The 22,500-nt window shown below is 38.8% G+C and overlaps 2 protein-coding genes across 2 annotated transcripts in view; one reads left to right on the top strand and one right to left on the bottom strand.

Moving 5' to 3' along the window:
• Positions 1-1,345, top strand: part of LOC123749422 (glutamate receptor ionotropic, kainate 2-like) — a 146,363-nt gene extending 145,018 nt beyond the window's left edge. Inside the window, exons 14-15 of the mRNA XM_069335563.1 lie at positions 856-985; positions 1,188-1,345. Coding sequence (XP_069191664.1) covers positions 856-985; positions 1,188-1,313 — 256 coding nt within the window. The 3' untranslated portion in view covers positions 1,314-1,345. The remainder of the gene's footprint in view (positions 1-855; positions 986-1,187) is intronic.
• Positions 1,346-19,320: 17,975 nt separating this feature from the next.
• The window catches only part of LOC123749412 (probable glutamate receptor), a 79,350-nt gene continuing 76,170 nt past the window's right edge, over positions 19,321-22,500 (bottom strand). Inside the window, exons 12-13 of the mRNA XM_069335570.1 lie at positions 19,658-19,787; positions 19,321-19,522 (exon numbers count right to left, since the gene is read on the bottom strand). Of these exons, the coding sequence (XP_069191671.1) occupies positions 19,436-19,522; positions 19,658-19,787 (217 nt within the window). The 3' untranslated portion in view covers positions 19,321-19,435. The remainder of the gene's footprint in view (positions 19,523-19,657; positions 19,788-22,500) is intronic.

The following is a 22,500-nucleotide window of genomic DNA, read 5'->3' on the forward strand; positions in this document are numbered from 1 at the left end:
ATTATGTATGAGGTCAATTTTTTTTTATTGGAGTTAAAATTAACGTAGATATATGACCGAACCTAACCAACCCTACCTAACCTAACCTAACCTATCTTTATAGGTTAGGTTGGGTTAGGTAGCCGAAAAGGTTAGGTTTGGTTAGGTTAGGTAGGTTAGATAGTCGAAAAACAATTAATTCATGAAAACTTAGCTTATTAGGCAAATCGGGCCTTGCATAGTAGGCTGAGAAGTGAGTTCTGGCTACTAGGTACGACATATATATACACATATATATAAATATATATGTTGTACCTAGTAGCCAGAACGTCGTACTCGGCCTGTTATGCAAGGCCCGATTTGCCTAATAAACCAAGTTTTCGTGAATTAATACATTTTCTCTAATTTTTTTCTTATGAAATGATAAAGCTACCCATTCCATTATGTATGAGGTCAATTTTTTTTATTGGAGTTAAAATTAACATAGATATATGACCGAACCTAACCAACCCTACCTAACCTAACCTATCTTTATAGGTTAGGTTAGGTAGCCGAGAAAGTTATGTTTGGTTTGGTTAGGTATGTTAGGTAGTCGAAAAGCAATTAACTCATGAAAACTTGGCTTATTAGGCAAATCGGGACCTGCATAGCTGGCCGAGTACTACGTTCTGGCTACTAGGTACAACATATATACATATATTTATATATATATATATGTATATATATATATATATATATATATATATATATATATATATATATATATATTTATATATATATATATATATATATATATATATATATATATATATATATATATATATATATATATATATATATATATATATATATATATATATGTTCTTATATCTGCAGGATCTTGACAATAACGGAATTTGGGCTGTTTAACCACTGGGTGAAAACCAGAATTCCAAATGGCACTTCCTGCGCGAACCCTCCCACCAGGATCACCACCAGCTCGACGCTCTCTCTCAACAGTCTCTGGGTTATCCTTCTTAATATTTTTGTCTTGGAAAATCATGAAATATGACGAAATATCAAGCTTGTCCTCCCATTTGAAAGGAAGAGATATTATGATTCACACGTTGTGGTCATTAAATTTTTTTAATGACAAGATATCTGCTGATAAGTGTTCATTAAAATCTTATTAACATTTAATGTTTTTTTTTTTTTGCTTCATATTGCAGGGCATTTTTGTAGTGCTGGCGTGCGGTCTGATAGTAAGTGGACTCTGCCTGTGTCTTGAGGTCACCAGCGACCATCTCCTTCACTACTTCACCTCCACCAAGAAGAGATTGGACAACATCCTCTGATCTCTGACACCGAAGGGAAAATACAAGCACATTATCACTAGCATTATAATTATTGTATTAAAACTAATTTTAAAAGTCAAAACTTCGTTAAGGATAATGAATGTGAGAGGTAGACAAAATTGTTTAATTTATATATAAAAAAAGTCATAAAGAAAGCCATCACTGCAATATTTCATTAATACCTGCAGCAAAACAAAAAATAAATTGACCTTGAAATACGTTAAAGGAATTTCAGAAAGAATAAGAATGTTTATTAATTTTCATGTGTCGGTAAATATTTGTGCATAACTTCAGTTATGCGTGACAAGTTCATCCACGTAAACTGAGGGGTTTATTTACTATTGACTTTTAATGTCACAGGACAGAGTGATTGAACTAACTGAACTTAAATTTAAATTGGTTTATTGAGATAAAATACACACAACTAGATGATGTAGCTCAAGCTATTCTCACCTCGTTCAGTACAACATGTTCATACACATATAGACACATCACAAACAATAAACATATTACCGAACATTCTGAGGTATAAACATATACATTTCTTCCTTTATACATGCGTCTTACCAGACGTAGACACAAGTACTTGTCGGACTAGGTATATAGACAATTTGCAACAGACATTCAGACAATTCAACAAAAGGTTACAATCTTGGTGCAAAATTCTTATATTTCTCCAGAATATATTGAACTAATGTGATTCACATGTTGAGAAAGACATATTGAGAATTGGTGAGTCTACACCAAGAGAATTACATGGGAACATAACACACACCCTCCACAACACACACACAATCACACACCCACCCCGCACACCACAATCACACACCTACCACACACACACACAACATCACCACCACCACACACCACAATCACACATCCACCACCACTCCCCACAAGCATACACACACCCACGATGACACACCACAGGCATCCACCAACCACCACATACCACAATCACAGAGCATAATCACACACCCATTATCACACATCTCAATCGCACACACACACACACACACACACCACTACACTCAACAATCACACACCCACCACCACACACTACAATCACACACCCACACACACCACCACCACACCACCACACAACCACCACACACCACACACCACCACACCACCACACACCACCACACACCAACACCACCACACACCACACACACACATCCACACACCACACACACACACACACCACACACCACCCACACCACCACACCCACACAACCCAACCACCACCACCACCACACACCACACACCACCACACACCAACTCCACACACACCACCACACACCCCACACCACCACACACCACCCACACACCACCCACACCCACACCACCACACCCCACACACCACACACACCACCACACCACCCACACCACCACACACACACCACACACACACACCACCACACCACCACACACACCCACCACCACCACACCACACACAACACACACCCACTACCACACACCACAATCACACACCACACCACACACCACACACACCAAATCACACACCCAACACAACACACCACAATCACACACCCACCACCACTCACCACAATCACACACCCACCACCACACACCACAATCACACACCCAACAACACACCATAATCACACACCCACCACCACACACCACACATCACACACCACCACCACACACCACAATCACACACCCATCACCACACACACACAATCACACACCCATCACCACACACCACAATCAAACACCTACCACCACACTCCACAATCACACACCCACACCACACACTAAAATCACAAACCCCCCACCACACACCACAATCACACACCCATCACCACTCACCACAATCACACACCCATCACCGCACACCGCAATCAAATACCCCCACCACACACCACAATCACACACCCACCACCCACACACCAGTCTCACACCCACCACAATCACACACCCCACTACCACACACCACAATCACACACCCACCACCACACACCACAGTCACACACCCACCACAATCACACACACACACCACCACACACCACAATCACACACCCTCCACCACAAACACCCACCCACCACCACAATCACACACCCACCATCACACATCACAATCACACACCCATCACCACACACCACAATCACACACCCACCATCACACATCACAATCACACACCCATCACCACACACCACAATCACACACCCTCCACCACAAACACACACCCACCACCACAATCACACACCCACCATCACACATCACAATCACACACCCACCACCACACACAACAATCACACAACCACACTGGCAGCGTGTGGGGCCTTGACTGAAACATATAAGAACATTATTTAAAAATCCAAATCAGGACTTCATATCAAGGCAATCTAAACAATATCTAATAGACCAATACTAAAAAAAATGAAAACTGGCGAGGAATCAGCACCTTGTGATGCACAATGCCAAAGTTTAATAAGTTCAAAGATTTGCAGCAAAGTTAGTGCAAGAGCTCAGAGGGATAAGATACGAGAATAGGCTAATGAAACAAAATCTTACAGCCCTACAGAAAAGCAGGAACAGAGGTGATATGACCACTACATACAAGATACTGCAGAAAATATATAAGGTGAGCAAAGATCATCTCATCAGATTGAGAGTAAACACGACAAGAGGACACGGGTGAATGTTGGAAACGCAAATAATTCAAAAGAACGTAAGAAAATACTCGTACACTATACGGGTACTCAACAAGTGGAGCTCACTCAAAGAATTTGTGGAAGCCACCTCCAGCCACAACTTTAAGACAAGATTTGCTAAAGAATTTGAATGTCAAATTAGTTAATGCGTGACTCAGATGCAGAAAGAGTTTACTCTTGAAAAATTTAGTGTTCTATACTTAAGTATTGAGTTCCCTGCCTTTTCCAGGGAAGGTCACGGTGAGCGATAAGAAAAGTCCTTTTAGGACAAGGGAAAGGAAGGAAATAGCTATATAGCCATTACGGCTGTATAGCACTTGGAAGGGGCAGGAGGTGAAAGAGTTGGAATAGGATGGAGGGAAGGAATGGTGCCCAACCTCTTGGACGGTCAGGGTTCGAACGCCGACCTGCAAGAAGCAAGAGCGTCGCTCTACCGTCCAGCCCAAGTGGTTGGCCTGGTACCCTGAGTAGTGCAGATGGTTTAATAGATGAAGACATTATTTATTGAAGATAGTGATGCGGTAAAGTAACTATGAGAATGACGTTATACTATGGCTTAGGTGATGAGGATATTCGTGTATGGAGTAGATGATTACAGCTTCGCAGATTATGTTTTGCGAAGATGGTTACAGCGATGAAGATAGTGTGTATTGCGAACCTTACCTCATGTGGAGGTTGGTTTCAAGTATAAAATGTTTGTGGAAACAGTGGAGAATGTCTGATAGGAAAATATCTACAACTGATATCAGAGAGGCAGCAAGATACCAGTAATACTCCGCCTAGCAAAGTAGTGCCTTCTCAGCTGGAGATTGTTAGGAATAATGTGAACTGGAATAGCCTAACTATGTAAGGGAAAATGGACTCAATCAAAAACCATGCATAGGGAATATGTTAAATAATGTCAATAAAGGGTTTGATTGCAAATGTAAAAAATAAAGTATTAAGGGGCGATGACGCAAGAGAGGAGGACGCCATCTTGACGTGAGAGGAGGTGGATACGTTGACGACCAGACCTTGCTATCGGGGAAATTTCCTCCTGCAGTACAGTCGGATAAGCCATCATTACTTGTTATCAGGGATGCAAGATATTGTATAGTAGTTATACAGACTTTGGAGATGTTTTATAAGAGAGTCCAAGTTTCCTAGAGGTGTAGATATATGTGTCACCGGTTGATAGTTGTGGTGGCTGTGTGCACGGTTCCAGTTTTGGGACGGTGAGTCTTAGGACATCTAGAGCCCGCTAGGGACTTATATTAATTCATAATGACCTTGTGTAGTAAGGAACAACATTTAATATATGTAATATCGTTTGTCTTATAAGTATAAATTTGTGTCTTTGTACTAGGCTGTTTTCCTTACTCCATGATTTTCCCTTAGGCTCAAGTAAAATAAATTATTTTCCCTAGACAACTTTTAAAGGTCCACCACCACCAAATTCTTGACAAGTCTTTATGATACAAACTATGACAACAAACTCATGACACAATTGATGACAAAAATAAGACACAACCTATGACACAATTGGGTAGCCTATCCGAGAGCACCTCACATATTGAGCAGCCTAATCAAAAGCCTAATAAAAGTGGATAGCCTGTACGTGTAACCTGACACAAAAATTGTGTAGCCTATTTATTCACTTTAACGTGTAGAAATTTAGAATATTTTTAATATTGGTATAATATGATTATGTACTTTATTACTTATTTATGTACATTTTATTAATCATGATGAAAAGTGTTTAAAAAAAATTGTGTGTGTGTTCTCGAGCATAAATATTTACCAGTTGACAGGGCAGTCAAGTGAACTAATCAATGTCATTATCAGTTTTCCAAATAGATTCTCAGCCTAAAAAGAGAAAGATGCTGCAGAAGCATAAATTTTGTGTTAGAGTCTGCTGTATCTTAGCAGACTAAAAATGGATTTGGTAGCACAACAATTTTTCGACAATCCTAGTGTTGAGGGTTTGAAAGCGGCAAAAAAGTCTATCCTAGTTGCTGTTGGCAAGCTTTATGGACTATTATTACACATGGGAATGGTGAAGACGGAACTGCTAAGAGAGATAATGATGCAGTGGGTAGATGAGCACATTCTCCCACAGGAAATATTAAAGCAGTCCCCGTCCACCAGTAGTGCAAATGATGTAACTACAGGAAAGGTAGAGACTCAGATGCAGTGGTAGGCAGAATTGGAACTAAAGAAGTTGCAATTGGAGAAAGAGGAAGCTCAGAAGAGGCTAGAGGCAGAGCAGGCTCAAGAACAAGCTATGAAAAGGTTAAAAGTGGAGCAAGCTCAGAAAAAATAGAGTTAGAGATTAGGCTAGCAGGATTGGGAATTAGATCAGAAAATACCGGTGTTGTTGATTTACGAACACCTGGGCAGTTAAAAGTTAACAAAAATGTCAAGTTTCCTCTATTCTGTGACACTGACCCAGACCAGCTCTTCACTCATTTTGAAAAGTTGGCAAGGAGTATGGAATGGCCTGAAACGCTGTATCGCTGTATCGCTTCTTCAAGGTCAGTTGGTGGGAAAAACACAAGATATTTACAGCTATGCCTTTGAGTGACAGTTTTGACTATGACAAGGTAAAGGCAGCCAGCCTTACTGTTTATCAACTTGTTCCTGAGGCTTATAGGCAAAAGTTTAGACAACTGAGACGAGACCCAAGTCAAACCTTGGTAGAATTTGCACAAAAAGAAATATAATATGTTTAATAAATGGTTAGATGCAGAAGAAATTAGGGATCTGGACTCTAAAAAATTTACTTTCAGTAGAAGAATTTTTTATCTTGGATACCTTCTAATGTGGCTTTGTATTTGGCAGAGAAATTACCCAGAGATATTTATGAGTTAGAAAAATTAGCAGATGAATATGAGTTGACTCATAAAGTAACTTTTACAAATAAAATTCAATCAAATAGACAAGGATCTGGTCGAGCATTAAACTCCTCCGTCAGATTTGGGTCCCACATGTACTCAACAGCAGGTCAAGGAAACACTTTTTCAAAGGTGCCAGGTGGTAAAGAGAGTAATGTGAAACCCAAAGAGGATCACACTAGTAATAAGCCTCACCCAGAGTTGAAACAGTGTTCCTACTGCCATAGGAAGGGTCATGTTGTTAAGAGTTGTTGGTTTCTCCACCCAGAAAAGAGGCCTATGGCACTGACAATGTGTGATGGGAGGAAAACCAAATGTGTAGCAAAAATAATGGGGAAAAAAGCACTTCCTATAAATCATTTTGGAGAGTTTATATCAAATGGAAAATTACAGTGTGCAAATGGTTTGTGGCATAATGTTAAAATTTTGAGGGATACAGGGGCATCCCAATTTTTACTGTTAGAGAGTGTGTTACAATATATGCAGTCAACAGAGACTGGAGAGGTAATGATTTTACCGGGAATCACTGGAGATTTCCAGACTGTACTCTTGAAGGAAGTAAACCTTGACTGTCATTTTATTAAAGGCAAAAGTTTAGTAGGTGTTATTCCTAAATTACCTGTTGCTGGCATTGATCTAATTGTGGGGAATGATCTTGCTGGTTATCGAATTAAAAACGATGACCACCCAATAATGCTAACTAAGCCAGAGGTAATTAGGGCACGGACAGACTCTGAGGACATGGTAATGTACCCAGCATGTGCCGTGACCCAGTCAAAATCAGAGTCTCAAATATCACTAACTTCCAATAATGTAAGTCAGAAGACAAAATTAGAGGTTAACAAATCAAATAGTGAAGTGGATCTTTCTGACACTTCTATGGCCAAGTTGGAAGAAGCAGATGGGAACAGGATGGGGAGCACCTCCACCAAACCACCTAGGAAAAGGGGTAGGGAAGAGTGTAGTCCAGTTACCACATCTGGCTCTTCTAACTTGAGACCAAATCAAATTTTATTAATCAGCAAAGAACTGATCCTACGTTGACTGACTTGCATAATAAGGCAGTAACTGAACTAGAAGCAAAATCGGAGGCTATGACTTATTGCTACACCAAAGAGCTGTTGATGCGGAAGTGGAGACCTAGGAGCTCACCTGTGTCACACACTTGGGAAGTAGTTAATCAAGTAGTCCTACCGAGGGGTTATAGATAAAACGTGCTAAGTGTAGCCCATGATTCACCAATAGATGGTCATCAGGGTATTGCTAAAACATATAATAAAATAAGCAAGTATTTTACCTGGCCTGGATTAAAGAAAGATGTCATCAAATATTGTAATGAATGTCCTGTATGTGTAAAAACTGGCAAACCAAACCAGGTAATACCAAAAGACCCCTTTACAGCCAATTGTGGTGGCTGAAGAACCCTTTACCCATATTATTGTTGATGTAATAGGCCCAATGCCTAGAACAAAGAGTGGTAATATGTATATCATCACCATGATGTGTCAGACTACACGCTTTCCTGAGGCATTCCCTGTGAGAAATGCTACAACGAAAGTGGTAGTAAGGCACATAATGAAATTTTGTACAAATTTTGGTTTACCAAAAGTAATACAGACAGATAATGGGGCCAATTTCACTTCCAAAGGTTTTCAGCAGTTTTGTAGGGAGTTTGACATCCACCATAATACATCCACTACTTACCATCCGGAGAGCTAAGGTGCTTTGGAAAGGATGCATCAAACCCTTAAACAAATGCTGAGAACCAGTTGCATGGAAACTGGCAGAGACTGGGTTGATGGTCTTCCACTGATGCTCATGGCACTGAGGGATACTCTTCAGGAGTCCCTGGGGTGTTCACCCAACTCATTAGTTTTTGGCCATATAGTGAGAAACACACTAACCTTCTAATAGAGATAAGTTCGTCGGAAGTCTGAAGAGTGTTGTGCCGGTAAACTATATTGATAGCTTACAACAAAAGTTAAACAAAAACCGGGCTTAATCCTTAATTCATTTTACAGAAGCTCAAGGCAAAATGAAGGCACAATATGATAAAAAGACAAAGCAATGACATTTTGAGGCAGGTGATAAAGTGGTGGCACTAATGGCACGGCAGGGACCAACATTGTTGCATAGGTTCCAAGGTCCTTATACAATGATTAAGAAACTCAGTCCCACCAATTATGTAATCCAGACAAGTGATCTCAAAAGAAAGGAAATAGTAGTGCATGTGAATAGGATGAAACTAACACAGTAGGGAACTACCAATACCAACCAGGTGCTTAGTGTAGCCCATGTAGATGAGAATAATGAGGAATGTGGTTTTGATAATGTACCTAATGCTCATGTACCCTATTTTAGCAATGGGGAGTGATTGGCTAAGGTCTAGAGGTTGGTGGAACATTTGTCATCAGAGCAGAAGCAGGACTTGGAGCAGTTGCTGACTTCTCATGCAGACATCTTTGACGATATTCCCACCCAAACTACAATTATTCAAGATGACATCGAGGTGACGGACAACCAACCAGTCAAGTCACACCCATATAGAGTCAATCCTGCAAAGCTGAATGTCATCCGGAAAGAGGTCGACTACATGCTTCAACATAGATTGGAAACCTAGCAGCAGCAGTTGGAGTAGTCCTTGTATTTTAGTTCTAAAGAAGGATGGAACTCACAGGTTGATCATTGACTATCGTAAGGTAAATGTAATGACTGTTGATGATAACATTCCTATACCTAGATTAGATGATTGCATAGAGTGTTGGTAAAGCCAAGTTCGTAACCAAATTAGATTTGTCAATTGGGTACTGGCAAATTCCTTTAACACCAAGAGCACGCGAGATAAGTGCATTTGTAACTGCAGATGTGTTGTATGAATTCACTGTAATGTCTTTTGGGCTGAAAAATATCCCAGCAACTTTCCAACGTCTTATGAACTTAGTGTTAAAAGACATAACACAATGTAGAGCTTACTTGGATGATATTGTAATTTACCACAATAATTGGGAGGATCATATGAAAGGTTTAACTCAACTATTAAAATGCTTAAAGGAGGCTAATTAGCTGTAAACTTACACAAATGCACTTTTGCTAGAGCTAGAATTTGTTACTTAAGATATGAAGTGGGAAATGGAAAGGTGTTACCAATCAAAAATAAAATAAATGATATCTTAGAGTATCCAGTGTTGACTAGCAAGAAGGAGGTACAACGATATCTAGGAATGTGTGTGTTACGGACCCGAGTCCAGCGTCGTAGCACGGAGCAGTGACGACAACGCCATCTGTGAGTCCGCTCCCGAAACCCCCTCCAAATGGATGACGCCATCTAGTGAGGACGGGATATACCGGCCATAGGTGCTGGATTCCCGTCTGAATCAGCTCGTAACATAGCCGCTGCTGACCTCTGGTAAGGTGGCGCTTAGACAGCAACGCCATCTATGGAGTGAATAGGTGGACGTTTGTGTCTAAGCCTGTAAGTGAGGTTGCCTAGGCCCAGTACTAATGACGTGTCTGATTACAGAGTCGACCTGGGACTGCTGTATTGGACGATGGATCAGTCTACCCAAGGCAGCCAAAGTCTCTCCACGAGTTTGCTCTGAAGAAGCTGTGAGTCACCCCCGGACGAACACTGTTGAGAGTGTTAGCCTGCCTGTGACGTGGCAGTATCAGGAATCGCCTTATCCGGGGCTGACTGGTGGAAGAGACTAGCCACTGTGGTGCTGAGAGAGGAGAGTGATCAGTGGGATCACACGAGGCTCCTGCCTAGGGCTCGCAACCCTAGTATCGGTCGTGGAGTAGCCTACACAGCGGAGCTGATTGGAACCTGCCAGCTACAGGCTGGATTGTGGTTGAAGGCCTCCACGACGGAGCACCCAGTGGGACTGTGATTTGGCTGGCCTGTGGCCAGGGTAGATTCGCCGAGAGAAGCCAAGAGGATTCATCATGGGCCACAGAGGAAGGAACCAGGGCTACTCAAAGTGCGCACCGTGGAGCATCCTGCGTCTTCAGAGGAAGACAACTCTGTATATTTTCGTGTAGTTATAAACCCCGAGTGATTGTTATTTATTTATATGGTGGTGGTGAGAATATATATATAAATCAGAGCATTTGTATCCCTCCCCCTTTAATTTAACTTGCGTTAGTTACGGAACACATCCCTTGAAAGCCTCTACTAGCTTGGGGCCGGATTCCCAAATTCTAATAACACCAGAAAAGAACCCGGTTACGCCCCAGCAGGGCCGTAACAGTGTGCTTATTATAGGAAGTTCTGCAAAAATTTTGCAGCTCCTTTGACAAACTTGCTAAGTAAAAATGTAAAGTTTAGATGGACTCAGGAATGTCAGGATGCATTTACTAATTTAAAAGGAATGTTGTCATCTGGTCCAATGTTAGCTACTCCTGACTACTCTACGCCATTTAAACTATATATAGATGCTTCGGATTGGGGTGCTGGTTCTGTACTAATTCAAGAGGATGAAGAGGGTATTAGTCATCCAACACATTATTATTCTAAAATGTTTACCAAATGTCAACATAATTACTCCACAGAAGAGAAAGAGGCTTTGTCATAATTACTAGCTGTATTTTTTTTTTACATTTATATAGCCAAAACTGTTGAAATGTTTACTGACTACAACCCCTTAACATTTATTGCAAGCATGAAGAATTCCAATAAGAGGATATTAAGGTGGTCTTTATTGTTGCAAGAGTCTGATCTGGTCATCAAACATATTCCAGGAAAATTAAATATAGTAGCAGATGCACTTTCTAGATTGCCAAAACCTGGGGTGACTTAGGGTTGTACTATTGCACAGAGATTTATATATTATTGTGTATCTATTGTTTCTTATATATCATTTACTGTTTCTTTACAATTATTATGAAATCTGTTTGAGGTGTTAATTTTATGTGAAAAAAAAATTTAAATTTAGGTTATGAATTTCTCATTTTTTTCTCCACGGCTTAGGAGGGCGTTACAAACCTTACCTTCTGTGGAGGTTAGTTTCAAGTATAAAATGTTTGGGGACACAGTGGAGAATGTTTGATAGGAAAATATCTACAACTGATATCAGAGATGCAGCAAGACACCAGTAATACACCGCCTAGCAAAGTAGTCAGCTGGAGATTGTTAGGAATAATGTGAACTGGAATAGACTATGTATGGGGAAAAATGGACTCAATCAAAAAGCATGCATAAGGAATATGGTAAATAAAGTCAATAAAGGGTTTGATTACAAATGTAAAGAATAGAGTATTAAGGGGCGATGACGCAAGAGAAGAGGTCGCCATCTTGACGTGAGAGAAGGAGGATATGTTGACGACCAGGCCTTGCCATCGGGGAAATTTCCTCCGGCCGTACAGTCAGATAAGCCATCATTACTTGTTATCAGGGATGCAAGATATTGTAGAGTAGTTAAGCAGACTTTGGAGATGTTTTATAAGAGAGTTCAGGTTTCCTAGAGATGTAAATATATGTGTCATCGGTTGATAGCTGTGGTGGCTGTGTGCACGGTTCACGGTTGGGGACGGTGAGTCTTAGGGTATCTAGAGCCCACTAGGGACTTATATTAATTCATAATGACCTTGTGTAGTAAGGAACAACATTTAATATATGTAATATCGTTTGTCTTATAAGTATAAATTTGTGTCTTTGTACTAGGCTGTTTTCCTTACTTCTTGATTTTTCCCCTTGGCTCAAGAAAAATCATTTATTTCCCTAGACAACATTTGAAGGTCCACCACCACCAAATTCTTGACAGGTCTCTATGACACAAACTATGACAACAAACTCATGGCACAATTGATGACAAAAATAAGACACATCTCATGACAGTGTGCAGTAAGACAGCTACAGTGATGATGGTTGCATGTATTGAAAATGATTCCAGTGATGAAGGTAGGGTGCAGCGAAGATGGTAACAGTGATGAAGATAGTGTAACATCATTTTGTATATCTAGGCCTTGCAATTTTTTAGGAGAAAAATTAAGATGCAAGGCATAATTATCAACTTCAGTTCGTATGATGGCTACATAAAAGCTACGCGCATATTTTATGTTAATGTCAAATGCCCACAAGAGTTTCGAGAGGTTAAAATTGCACAACAAGGTTTTTCCAAAAGGTCGCTGATGAGATTTGTATTATGGATTCCAAAATTTTCATAAGATTCAGACATCTACAGGAGCACTCCATTAATATTATAATTATCATGGTGATGAGAATAGGAGGACAAAACCCTTGTTTATTCAACAGAGGTGATGAGATCACATTTTACTATTTTCTTTGAAAATGAATCAAGTAATGCTCATTGTCTAGCCTTACTGTGGGCTGTTATGATCCCAGGTAGTTGAGAAACGAGTCTCACCCTTGAGAGTTATTCTATCAGGCCTGTGCTAACTAAGAAGTCAAAGAAATATTGACATGAAGATAAAAACGTAAAACAATTGGTTAAATTAGACAGACAGTTTAAGAGTATGGGCAGTGAATTAGAATATATATAAATGACTGGTCAGGAGATGTGAAGAGTTTGTTGGAGGAGTGAGGCTCGCTTCAGAAGAGCTTGAGCTGAAGAGATCATGAGGGGATGGCGTGCTCCGTTTGAGCCCCTGGTGAAGAAGAACCCCTGAGTGACAAATCTTCAAGAAGAAGGAAGTGAACAGACGTCTCGCTTGTGAAATAAGTTTGTGGACGTCTGAGCTCAAGTCATAGACTGCAGAAATATTTTGAAGCAGTTTTATGGGAGCCTAGGGTTTCCAGGCGTCAGCCGCTCAACGAGTAAGCGCCCTCGCAGGAAACAATTTTGTAGTAAGTCCTTTTTAAACAGTTACTAGTGCTTGCCTGTAGTTGATCGTGTGCCCAGCGATTATAACAAGTGTCTAATGATATATTAGGCATATTTTATTGAGGCAGGAAGCTTAAATAAGAAAATTAAGATGAGGGAACCAGTTAAAGAGAGGAGCGGCACGTCCTCTCCTGCCGAACTTACGGAGGCAACTGAGGGCCGGCCGCCAGCCAGGGTTGCCAGATCCAAATTGCTAAAAGTAGCGAGCTTACGGTCAAAAAGTAGCGAATTTGCAAGTAGAGTAGCCCAATTTTTTGTTTTAGTCAAATCGAATCAAATCAAATGTTTATTCAGGTAAAAGTACATGCATACAAGATGAGTTACAAACATAATGTTAGATTTCTAGATAGCGACAGTACATACAGACAGACGACATTCAAATTTAGTAAGTTTATCTTCCTTCTTTGATAGAACAGACTTGATGCTCATCTGCTGATGACTTACCTCCGATATATTTTGTTTGTGTTTTAATGTTTCACTGTGTTTCTTTAAACCACTTCTATGAGCTCTTATCTCAGTTCTACAAACTTTACAATATGCTTTATTTCCATCTTCTTTCACTTCAGCCAATCACTTTTCAAACACGGGATCCTTAAGCCAGGACATCTGAAACGCTTTCTGGTATTTAGACCACTTCCCCATTTTACACTTCTTTATCTTAACACTTAAGCAAGTTCTAAAAGTAACAGCGGTAATTTCTTTTCTATCTGCGGTAACTTGTGTCGAACTATCCTTCTGGAGGTCAGAGCCACACTAACAATGAAAGCACAGATGAAGCTGCCAAGTTCACTGTATGCTAATCCGCTCTAACGACAACCATATGATTCTTGGAAACACCTAAAGAGAAACCTAATATTTACAGTAGGCAACAGTGGGAGGTCACTTAACAAACAGTACCCGGGATGAAGTATTAATGGCAATTAAGGTTGGGAAATCTATAGCCCCTGGGGAGGATTATCTTGCCTTGCGGTTACTTTTTCTTTGGGAAGTTCCTAGGATCAACGTCCCCAGGGGGTCGGTCTCTGACCTGGCCTCCTGCAGTAAGTTGTCTATTCAATCAAGCTGTTGGACGCGGCTGTGATTTGTACACATGACATTATAAAAAGCATAAAAATCATCATTGAGTTTCTTAACATTAATAGCTCAAAATAGCCCAACTTGTTTTTAAAGTAGCCCAATAAGTCGTAAGTAGCGAAATTAAAAATTTGGGAGCGCGGGGATCTGAAAAGTAGCCCAATTCGCTACTTCTAGCCCAATTTGGCATCCCTGCCGCCAGCTGCCTCGAGAGCGAGAAGCCTGCTGGCAAGGCGGATGATGGACATGCTCAAACGTGGGGAGTCCCCTCATGGCGTTCAGGAAGCAGTGAGATGTCAGGTGAAACATTTATTGTGTGTGGTCCATTTCAGTTATATGTTTGTAGAGGAACACTTTTATTGGGGTATCGATGGGTTGCAGGTGTGTTCTGAGGAAGGAGTTGATGGGAGTACTCTGTGGCCAGAGAAGAAGCTAATGAGTAGAACTTCAAGGCTGTAGAAGTGGATATTATACTCTGTGGAAGAGCAAGCCCTGGAATCAGTGGTGGAGTATCACTAGAGTTCAAGGGAAACTTAATGGTGCAGCAGCCTGGAAGAGCTGTAGAGGATTCTGGTAGATGAACCTAGAGAACCTGATGATGTTAGGGTAGTGAACTCCCAGATGTGGAAAGGAAGTTCCTTTTTACTACTTGTAGGGAGTTGGTAGAGTGCTTGATTGCCATTAGCGTGCAAGATGCAGTAAAAGGTGGGTTATCATTGATTATCATTTCTATGCCAAGGAATATTTATACTAAAGTCTATTGAATTACAACTGTATGCTGGATTACCCGCAGAGATATATGTATATATATATATATATATATATATATATATATATAATATATATATATATATATATATATATATATATATATATATATATATATATATATTATATATATATCTATGACTGATAATGCCATATTTGTTTTACAAGGTTTAACCCTCTAGGTGAGACTGATAGTGCCGTAATTGCTTTACAAGGTTTAACTTACTTGGTGAGGTTGGTAGCATAGGTGGCAAGCCAGGAGTTGGGCTTACACTCAGTATAAGCAACGGATAGAGAGTCCTGAGGTATTGGTTTGCAACCAGGTTATAATATCATAAGGTGTAGAATTTTATAATTATATGTTGTATGTGCATGCTTTGTATATGTTCTGTATTGTCATTAAATGTTTGTAATGAACAGGTGTTTGCCCTTGTCCTAGTGAGGCTTCCCAGGAAATAAAAGATAGAGCGAGAGAGAAAGAAAGCACCACAGCTGTGGACAGGGTAGTACAGAATAATAAGTCAGGAAAGGGGATTGAGGAGATCATACCAACCAAGGAGAGAGTGGGGAGTTACGGCAGCTCAAGTGGGTGTGTGCACATGACAACGAGGTTAGTGTTGGAGCCGCATCCCCTAAATATGTGACGTTGAGCCCCTCTCCAAAAGCAAGAAACATTCAGGGCGCTCTCCTGATTAAAGTGTAAGCACTCTACAGAGGTTTTGGTTTGATGGGTTGTCCGGAAGAGACAATCTATCTACTCGTAACATAATAATAATATTATTACGACGACCCACAACGTAATAGGGTCATAATACAAATATCATCAGCATAGAATATAACAGTTTCAGTAGGTTGTACAGGTATGTCATGTATAAGTGCATAAGTATGTTATACTGCATTGGAATTAATACACCACTTTGGGGTGTGTGCCACGTTCAAATGCAACCGTTCTTGTACTTTTGACTCCTTTAAATAGGACACTAACACGCCTGTTGGATAGGTAGCAATTTATCCAGCTCAGGAGAGTTCTCTTGATTCCAAATTCAGCAAGTAGTTCCGATATTATTTCACCATTTGCGAAAGCTGACTTTAGGTAAATAAAGACCACTTTCGTTCTATCCTGTGAGTGTACAAAATATTCAGCAAAGTATGTTTGTGTACTACAATTGGGCATAAACCTACATAAGTTATGAGCCAATTTATCTTTGACGTGAAACATGACACGACTGAGAAATTTTTTTCCGAGACTGTTCACATACAAGACGTAAGGGAAATGGGTCTGAATTTTGGCGAGTTATGTTTAGGAATTGATACTATGAGATTCTGTGTCTTTTTTCTTTACCAAGGTACCTTTTGAAAAACTGATTTGATAGAGGTCAAGCAAAGTGTGGTTGGAGACATCATTTAGTTAGTTCAAGGTATCATAAGTTATTCCATCTTCACCGGGGGCACGGTGTTTCTCTAATGCTTTTGACAGTTCAAATTAGGTTACAGCAAACTAGTTTTTTTTTTTAAATCTGGCAAGAACATGCAATTTCGATGTTTAAAGTTTCTTTTAATTTTTGTATTATTTAGATGCTGCCGTGTGTCTTGGGGTAGAGTAGAAATTTGTGAGACACATAACCATTGAGCTAAGAGCATATCAGCACATTCTGTCGGAGTTGTTCTGGGTTGAACGCTTGGTAATGCTTTTTATTTAGTTCCACATTTCCGATAAAGTAGTATTGATACCTTATAGGAATTATCTCCAATACGTGTACTTAATCTGACACTCATCTTCGCGAAAAGCTGTATTGGCACTGAGGAATGCAGTAAAATCAGCTGTTTTATTTTGCTAATAACTACCAACAAACTGAAGTACTCTAGCTCGATATGAAATAATAATCGAATCCTCTGTCCGTGAGTGAGAACGATTGCTCTTTTTTTCTTTAATTTTCCTATAATTTATCATTTTAATCTCCTTAATTTAAAATATAAAAAAACTAATTATAATAATCGTTAATGATTCTGACAAGATCATTGCAAAAGTGATCCACTGATACTGATGTATTCCCAGTGTACACTTATGTAAGTATCCACTTAAAGTTCTTTTAGGACTATCTGGAATGTTTACTTTAACTTAGGATGGGGACTGGATCTAATATACACAACAAAGTACTGCAAATATATTGCAAAATTATCACTGACAAGTTCTAGGATGAGCCTAACTTTAATGTTGCTATTTACTTGGCTGAACCCAGTCACACAATCTCCCAATAAATGGGTTTGTTTATCGGTATCAAATGTTTTTGCAATTAGGATAAATAATTATTTTAATAAAAACATTCGTTTCAAATCCTCTTCAAACGTAAAGCTGATGCTAGCTAATTATTCAGAAATAAAGATTTGCCGAGCTACCCATTATTTACATTAAACGTTTTTTTAACAGGAAGCTCAATAAACAATACCTTTCTTGTATTGGGCTGTAGGTTATTAAAATGTCATTATTTTCTTGCCTCTGCCCGACTATGGTATTTATGCAAAAAATTTAATAACCTTACTAAATACGAAAGATATTTGTGATAAGATGGCATCAACGCATTTTTATTTGACAGGAAATTTTGTTCTATGTTATTGTTCAAGGTTATTGGGTTCTATTTAAACACAGAAGATCATGGTTAAGAAAAAAAGTTATATAAAAGATGTTTATCCTGTAGTTTTCATCTATTATGTATTTTGGGGGGTAAATTATCGGGCCATGAAAGAACAGTCTGTAAAATAAAAACATTTAATACTTTCAGTACTAATATAATGATGAGCGGAATAGTGAATATATCCATTAATTGTTTACAGTTTCTTATGTTATTCTAGTTTAAAGAAAATTATTATTTTGTGATTTTTAATGTTAACACAGTTAAAGAATCAGTAATATATTGCAGGAATGAGAAAAGGGTTTTATTAATTTATCAGCTAACAAGTTATCTTAATTTATCAGCTAACTAATTGGCTTAATTTATCAGCTAGCTAGTTGTCTTAATTTATCAGCTAGCTAGTTGTCTTAATTTATCAGTGAGCAATTAGGTGATAAATTTATCAGCTGTTAATTTATGAGATGTTAATTTATCAGCGAGGGTTTCTTAACTTATCAACAAATTGTTAAGTTTCTAAGCTAGATTGCATAAATATGTTAGTTTGATTAATTTATATCAGTTTGTCTTCCTACTTTATGTTAGAGAGCTTAGCTTGTAGTAGTTTGCTTAATTAGTTTCAGCTAATTTGTCTATCTGGATTACAAATTCTTCATGAAAGGCTCTGCTGATTTTAATCAAAACTCACAATTTCCTTTTTAATAATATGGAGATTTTTTTTATAAAATTGAAGCTCATTTCATAAATGGGTAAGTTTACCCATTTTCTGAGGATAGTTTGGTAAGGTATAGTTAAGATAATTATCAGGAGAAAGCGCCAGCCAATAATACTATGTAGCACTAGAATGGGATAAGGATAAGGATTTGGAAGAGGGCAGAGAAAAGGGTACTCAAATTAATGAAAATTCCTGTTCTATATTTCTTGTTAGTACTAATGTAAAATTTGTTAAACATGTCTATGAAGACATTCCCTTATTGAGAGCTAACCTTGAGATCAGGGTTGTTGAAAGTGTCATTGCAGATTGTACAATATCTAGACAGTTATGAGAAACATCTTGTGTCATTTTTATATTAACACTGCTTATTAGGCCAATTTATTAGCTCAGTGTCCTAAATCATTGTTGAATCGTGAATTGAGAAGCCAGTTAATGTTAAGAGCTTTTATGCTTACACTTAAATTCAAAAAATGTTTCGTGAGTGATAGTAAACAATTACATGAAGACAACTTGGACGATAAATATTACGGGGTGAAGGAGTCCATCAGTTGAGAATGTTGACAGTGAAGAGCTCCAGACACAGTACTAACGCAGCAATAGTTTGACCACCAATAAGGATGACAAAAATTCCCTGAAATAAAGATAACTCTGCTTTAGCCCTTAATTAGCTTTGTCACTCTCATTAAAGTCTTAACAACAAGATAGATCATTTTCTAATATAAATGTCATTATAAAAGCATATACAATTATGATAAATATTCATTACCCAGATATTATTAAGAGAAAGTGACTCTTGGACGATGATTTTCGACGGAGCATTTTGACACACGGTGGAGTTTGGTTCGGTGGCCTTCATCCAGTGTTGGAATAATCCAGCCTCATTCACCGTCCGTATCCTTCATCACCACAACAATCAGCATTATTAGCACATAAACATTACAGCATAAACATAAACACATTACTTTTTACTCGTCTTTTTTCCCAGGCAATCATATTTGTTCCTCTAATTTTTGGTCAGATATTGCATATAATTATCTGATCACACTGGTTTTTAAACTAAACTTTACATATATAATGTTATTTGTACAGGATAAAATCCCACACTTGTGTATGTATGAAATTTCTGTATAGAATTTACACCAATTCTTTCGCACACATCTCAATATCCAATCATTGGACATTGAGATGTAAGTCTTGTCCTAATTACACACTCAGACCTTGATAAAACACTCAGCAGAGTGCAAGACTTGATGTAAATTATTTACATAAATTTCACAAATACACAAGTGTGGGTTTTTAACCAATGTTATTGTGTCTGCGAGAAGACATTGCCATTACTTAATGTTAATTGTATATGTAAATTTTACAAATTGTATGTGTATTAATTAAATATCATTGCTGATAAATAATATGCATGATGACCCCAACATATTATAATTACAACCGACAAGAAAAACATGTTCTTCATCAAAATGAAGAAACATCTTTTCTACACAATATTGTTATCACACCAACAATCTTCATTGCACACTATTTTCTTCACTGTAACAATCTTCACTGCACACTACCTTCAACACTGTAACAATTTTAACTACACTAACTTTCTCACTGTTACTATCTTCACAACACAAAACCTTTTACCAATGAACCATCTACGCTACGCACGACCATCCTCATCACCGTAACGCTCTTCACTGCACACTGTCCTCATCACTGTAACACTCTTCACTGCACACTGTCCTCATCACTGTAACACTCTTCATTACGTGCGTGTTCATTTACTCCATCTATCTTCACTACATATTGTCTTCATCACTTCAACCATCTACCTAGGCACTGCTGGGTATCCCAGCTAAAATTATCATTTCATATTCCCATCAACACCACCTTCCCTCTCCCTCAACACCTCCCTTACCCTTTACTACCTTTCCTTACTCTTCACTACGTTTCCTACCTTTCACAATGACTTTAAAACCATAAAGTAGCAGATGGAAACCACTTAGGTTTCTGTGTATTAATAATTTCACAAAAATCCCTAATGGTGTATCGTGTATTAATACACTTACAAATCTCCCATTAGGGCTTGTAGGAACACACAGGTCTGAGTCATTAGCTAGAGGACTTCCAGGACCTCCTGCAGTTGCCTCTCGTGTTTACGTTACAAAGACGTTTGTTTGCACATCCCACATCATCTTCATGCCGTTATTTCCATGAGTTGCATTCAGTTATTGACCTTGTTTCGGATAATGTTTTGATCAGACACAAATGCGCTCAAGTACGTTCTGCTTTCATTTTTCCTCCGTAGTTAAATATATTCTTATATGCATATACTAGAAGGGGTTTACGTCTATATATTAATTTGTATCAATTTACCATCTATCCATCCATTTATTCTTCCATCTATCTGTATATTTATCTATCCATTCATCTATATATCATCCATCTTTCCACGCATCTATCTATCCATCCATCTTTCCACACATATATCCATATGAACATCTATTTCTCCCTCTATCCAACCACTTGGGGGTGACGGTAGAGCGACGGTCTCGCTTCATGCAGGTCGGCGTTCAATCCCCGACCGTCCATGTGGTTGGGCACCATTCCTTCCCCCCCCCCCCCATCCTATCCCAAATCCTTGTCCTGATCTCTTTCAAGTGCTATATAGTCGTAATGGCTTGGCGCTTCCCCCCCCCCCCCCTGTAAATTCCTTCCCTTCCATCTATACAACCATACATCTACCCATCCATCTATCCAACCATACGTCTTTCCAGTTTATCTCTCAGAATGTTCGGTAATACGTTTATTGTTTTTGATGTGTGTCTATGTATGTATTAACACGATGTACTGAACGGGGTGAGAATAGCTTGAGCTACCTCATCCCTTTGTGTGTATTTTACCTCAATAAACTTATTTCAATTTCAGTCTATCATCTACCTATCCACCTACCTATCCATCTATGCATCTATCTATATATCCCTCTGTACATGCATCTTTCCATCCATCTATCCAACCATCTATCAATACATCTTGTTTTCTACCCACTTTTGTATCCATAAAGTTGTCCCTCTATCTATCCATCTCTCTAGTCATGTACCTACTGGTTTCTATCCATATCCATCAATCTATCTATGCATCTATCTATATTTTACTAATCCATCCAACAGCCTATCCACCCATATATTCACCTATTTATCCAAATACTTGTCCATCCATTTACGTCCATCTATTCATACATCTACCCATCTGTTTATCCATCAATCAATCCATTTATCCAATTACCTATTCATCTATCTATATATTTATCAATCCCTCCCTCTATCCATTACCTATTCATCTATGTATCTTTCCACCGATCCATCCATCTATGCATCCGTCCATCAATCCATCCATCTATCCATCCGCCATCTCTCTGTCCATCTATCTATACATCTATCTATCCATATATCCACCCAACAGTCTTTCCCACTATCTATCCATCTATCAGTACATCTATCTATTAGATTGTCCATCTATCTATCGATTCATCTATTTATTCGTTTGTCCATCCATCTATCTCTCAGTTTATCTATTTCTTTGTGCATTTATCTATCTATCCATCTACCTATT

The sequence above is a fragment of the Procambarus clarkii genome, chromosome 4, assembly GCF_040958095.1.
Source record: "Procambarus clarkii isolate CNS0578487 chromosome 4, FALCON_Pclarkii_2.0, whole genome shotgun sequence".
NCBI classification, from domain to species: Eukaryota; Metazoa; Arthropoda; class Malacostraca; order Decapoda; family Cambaridae; genus Procambarus; species Procambarus clarkii.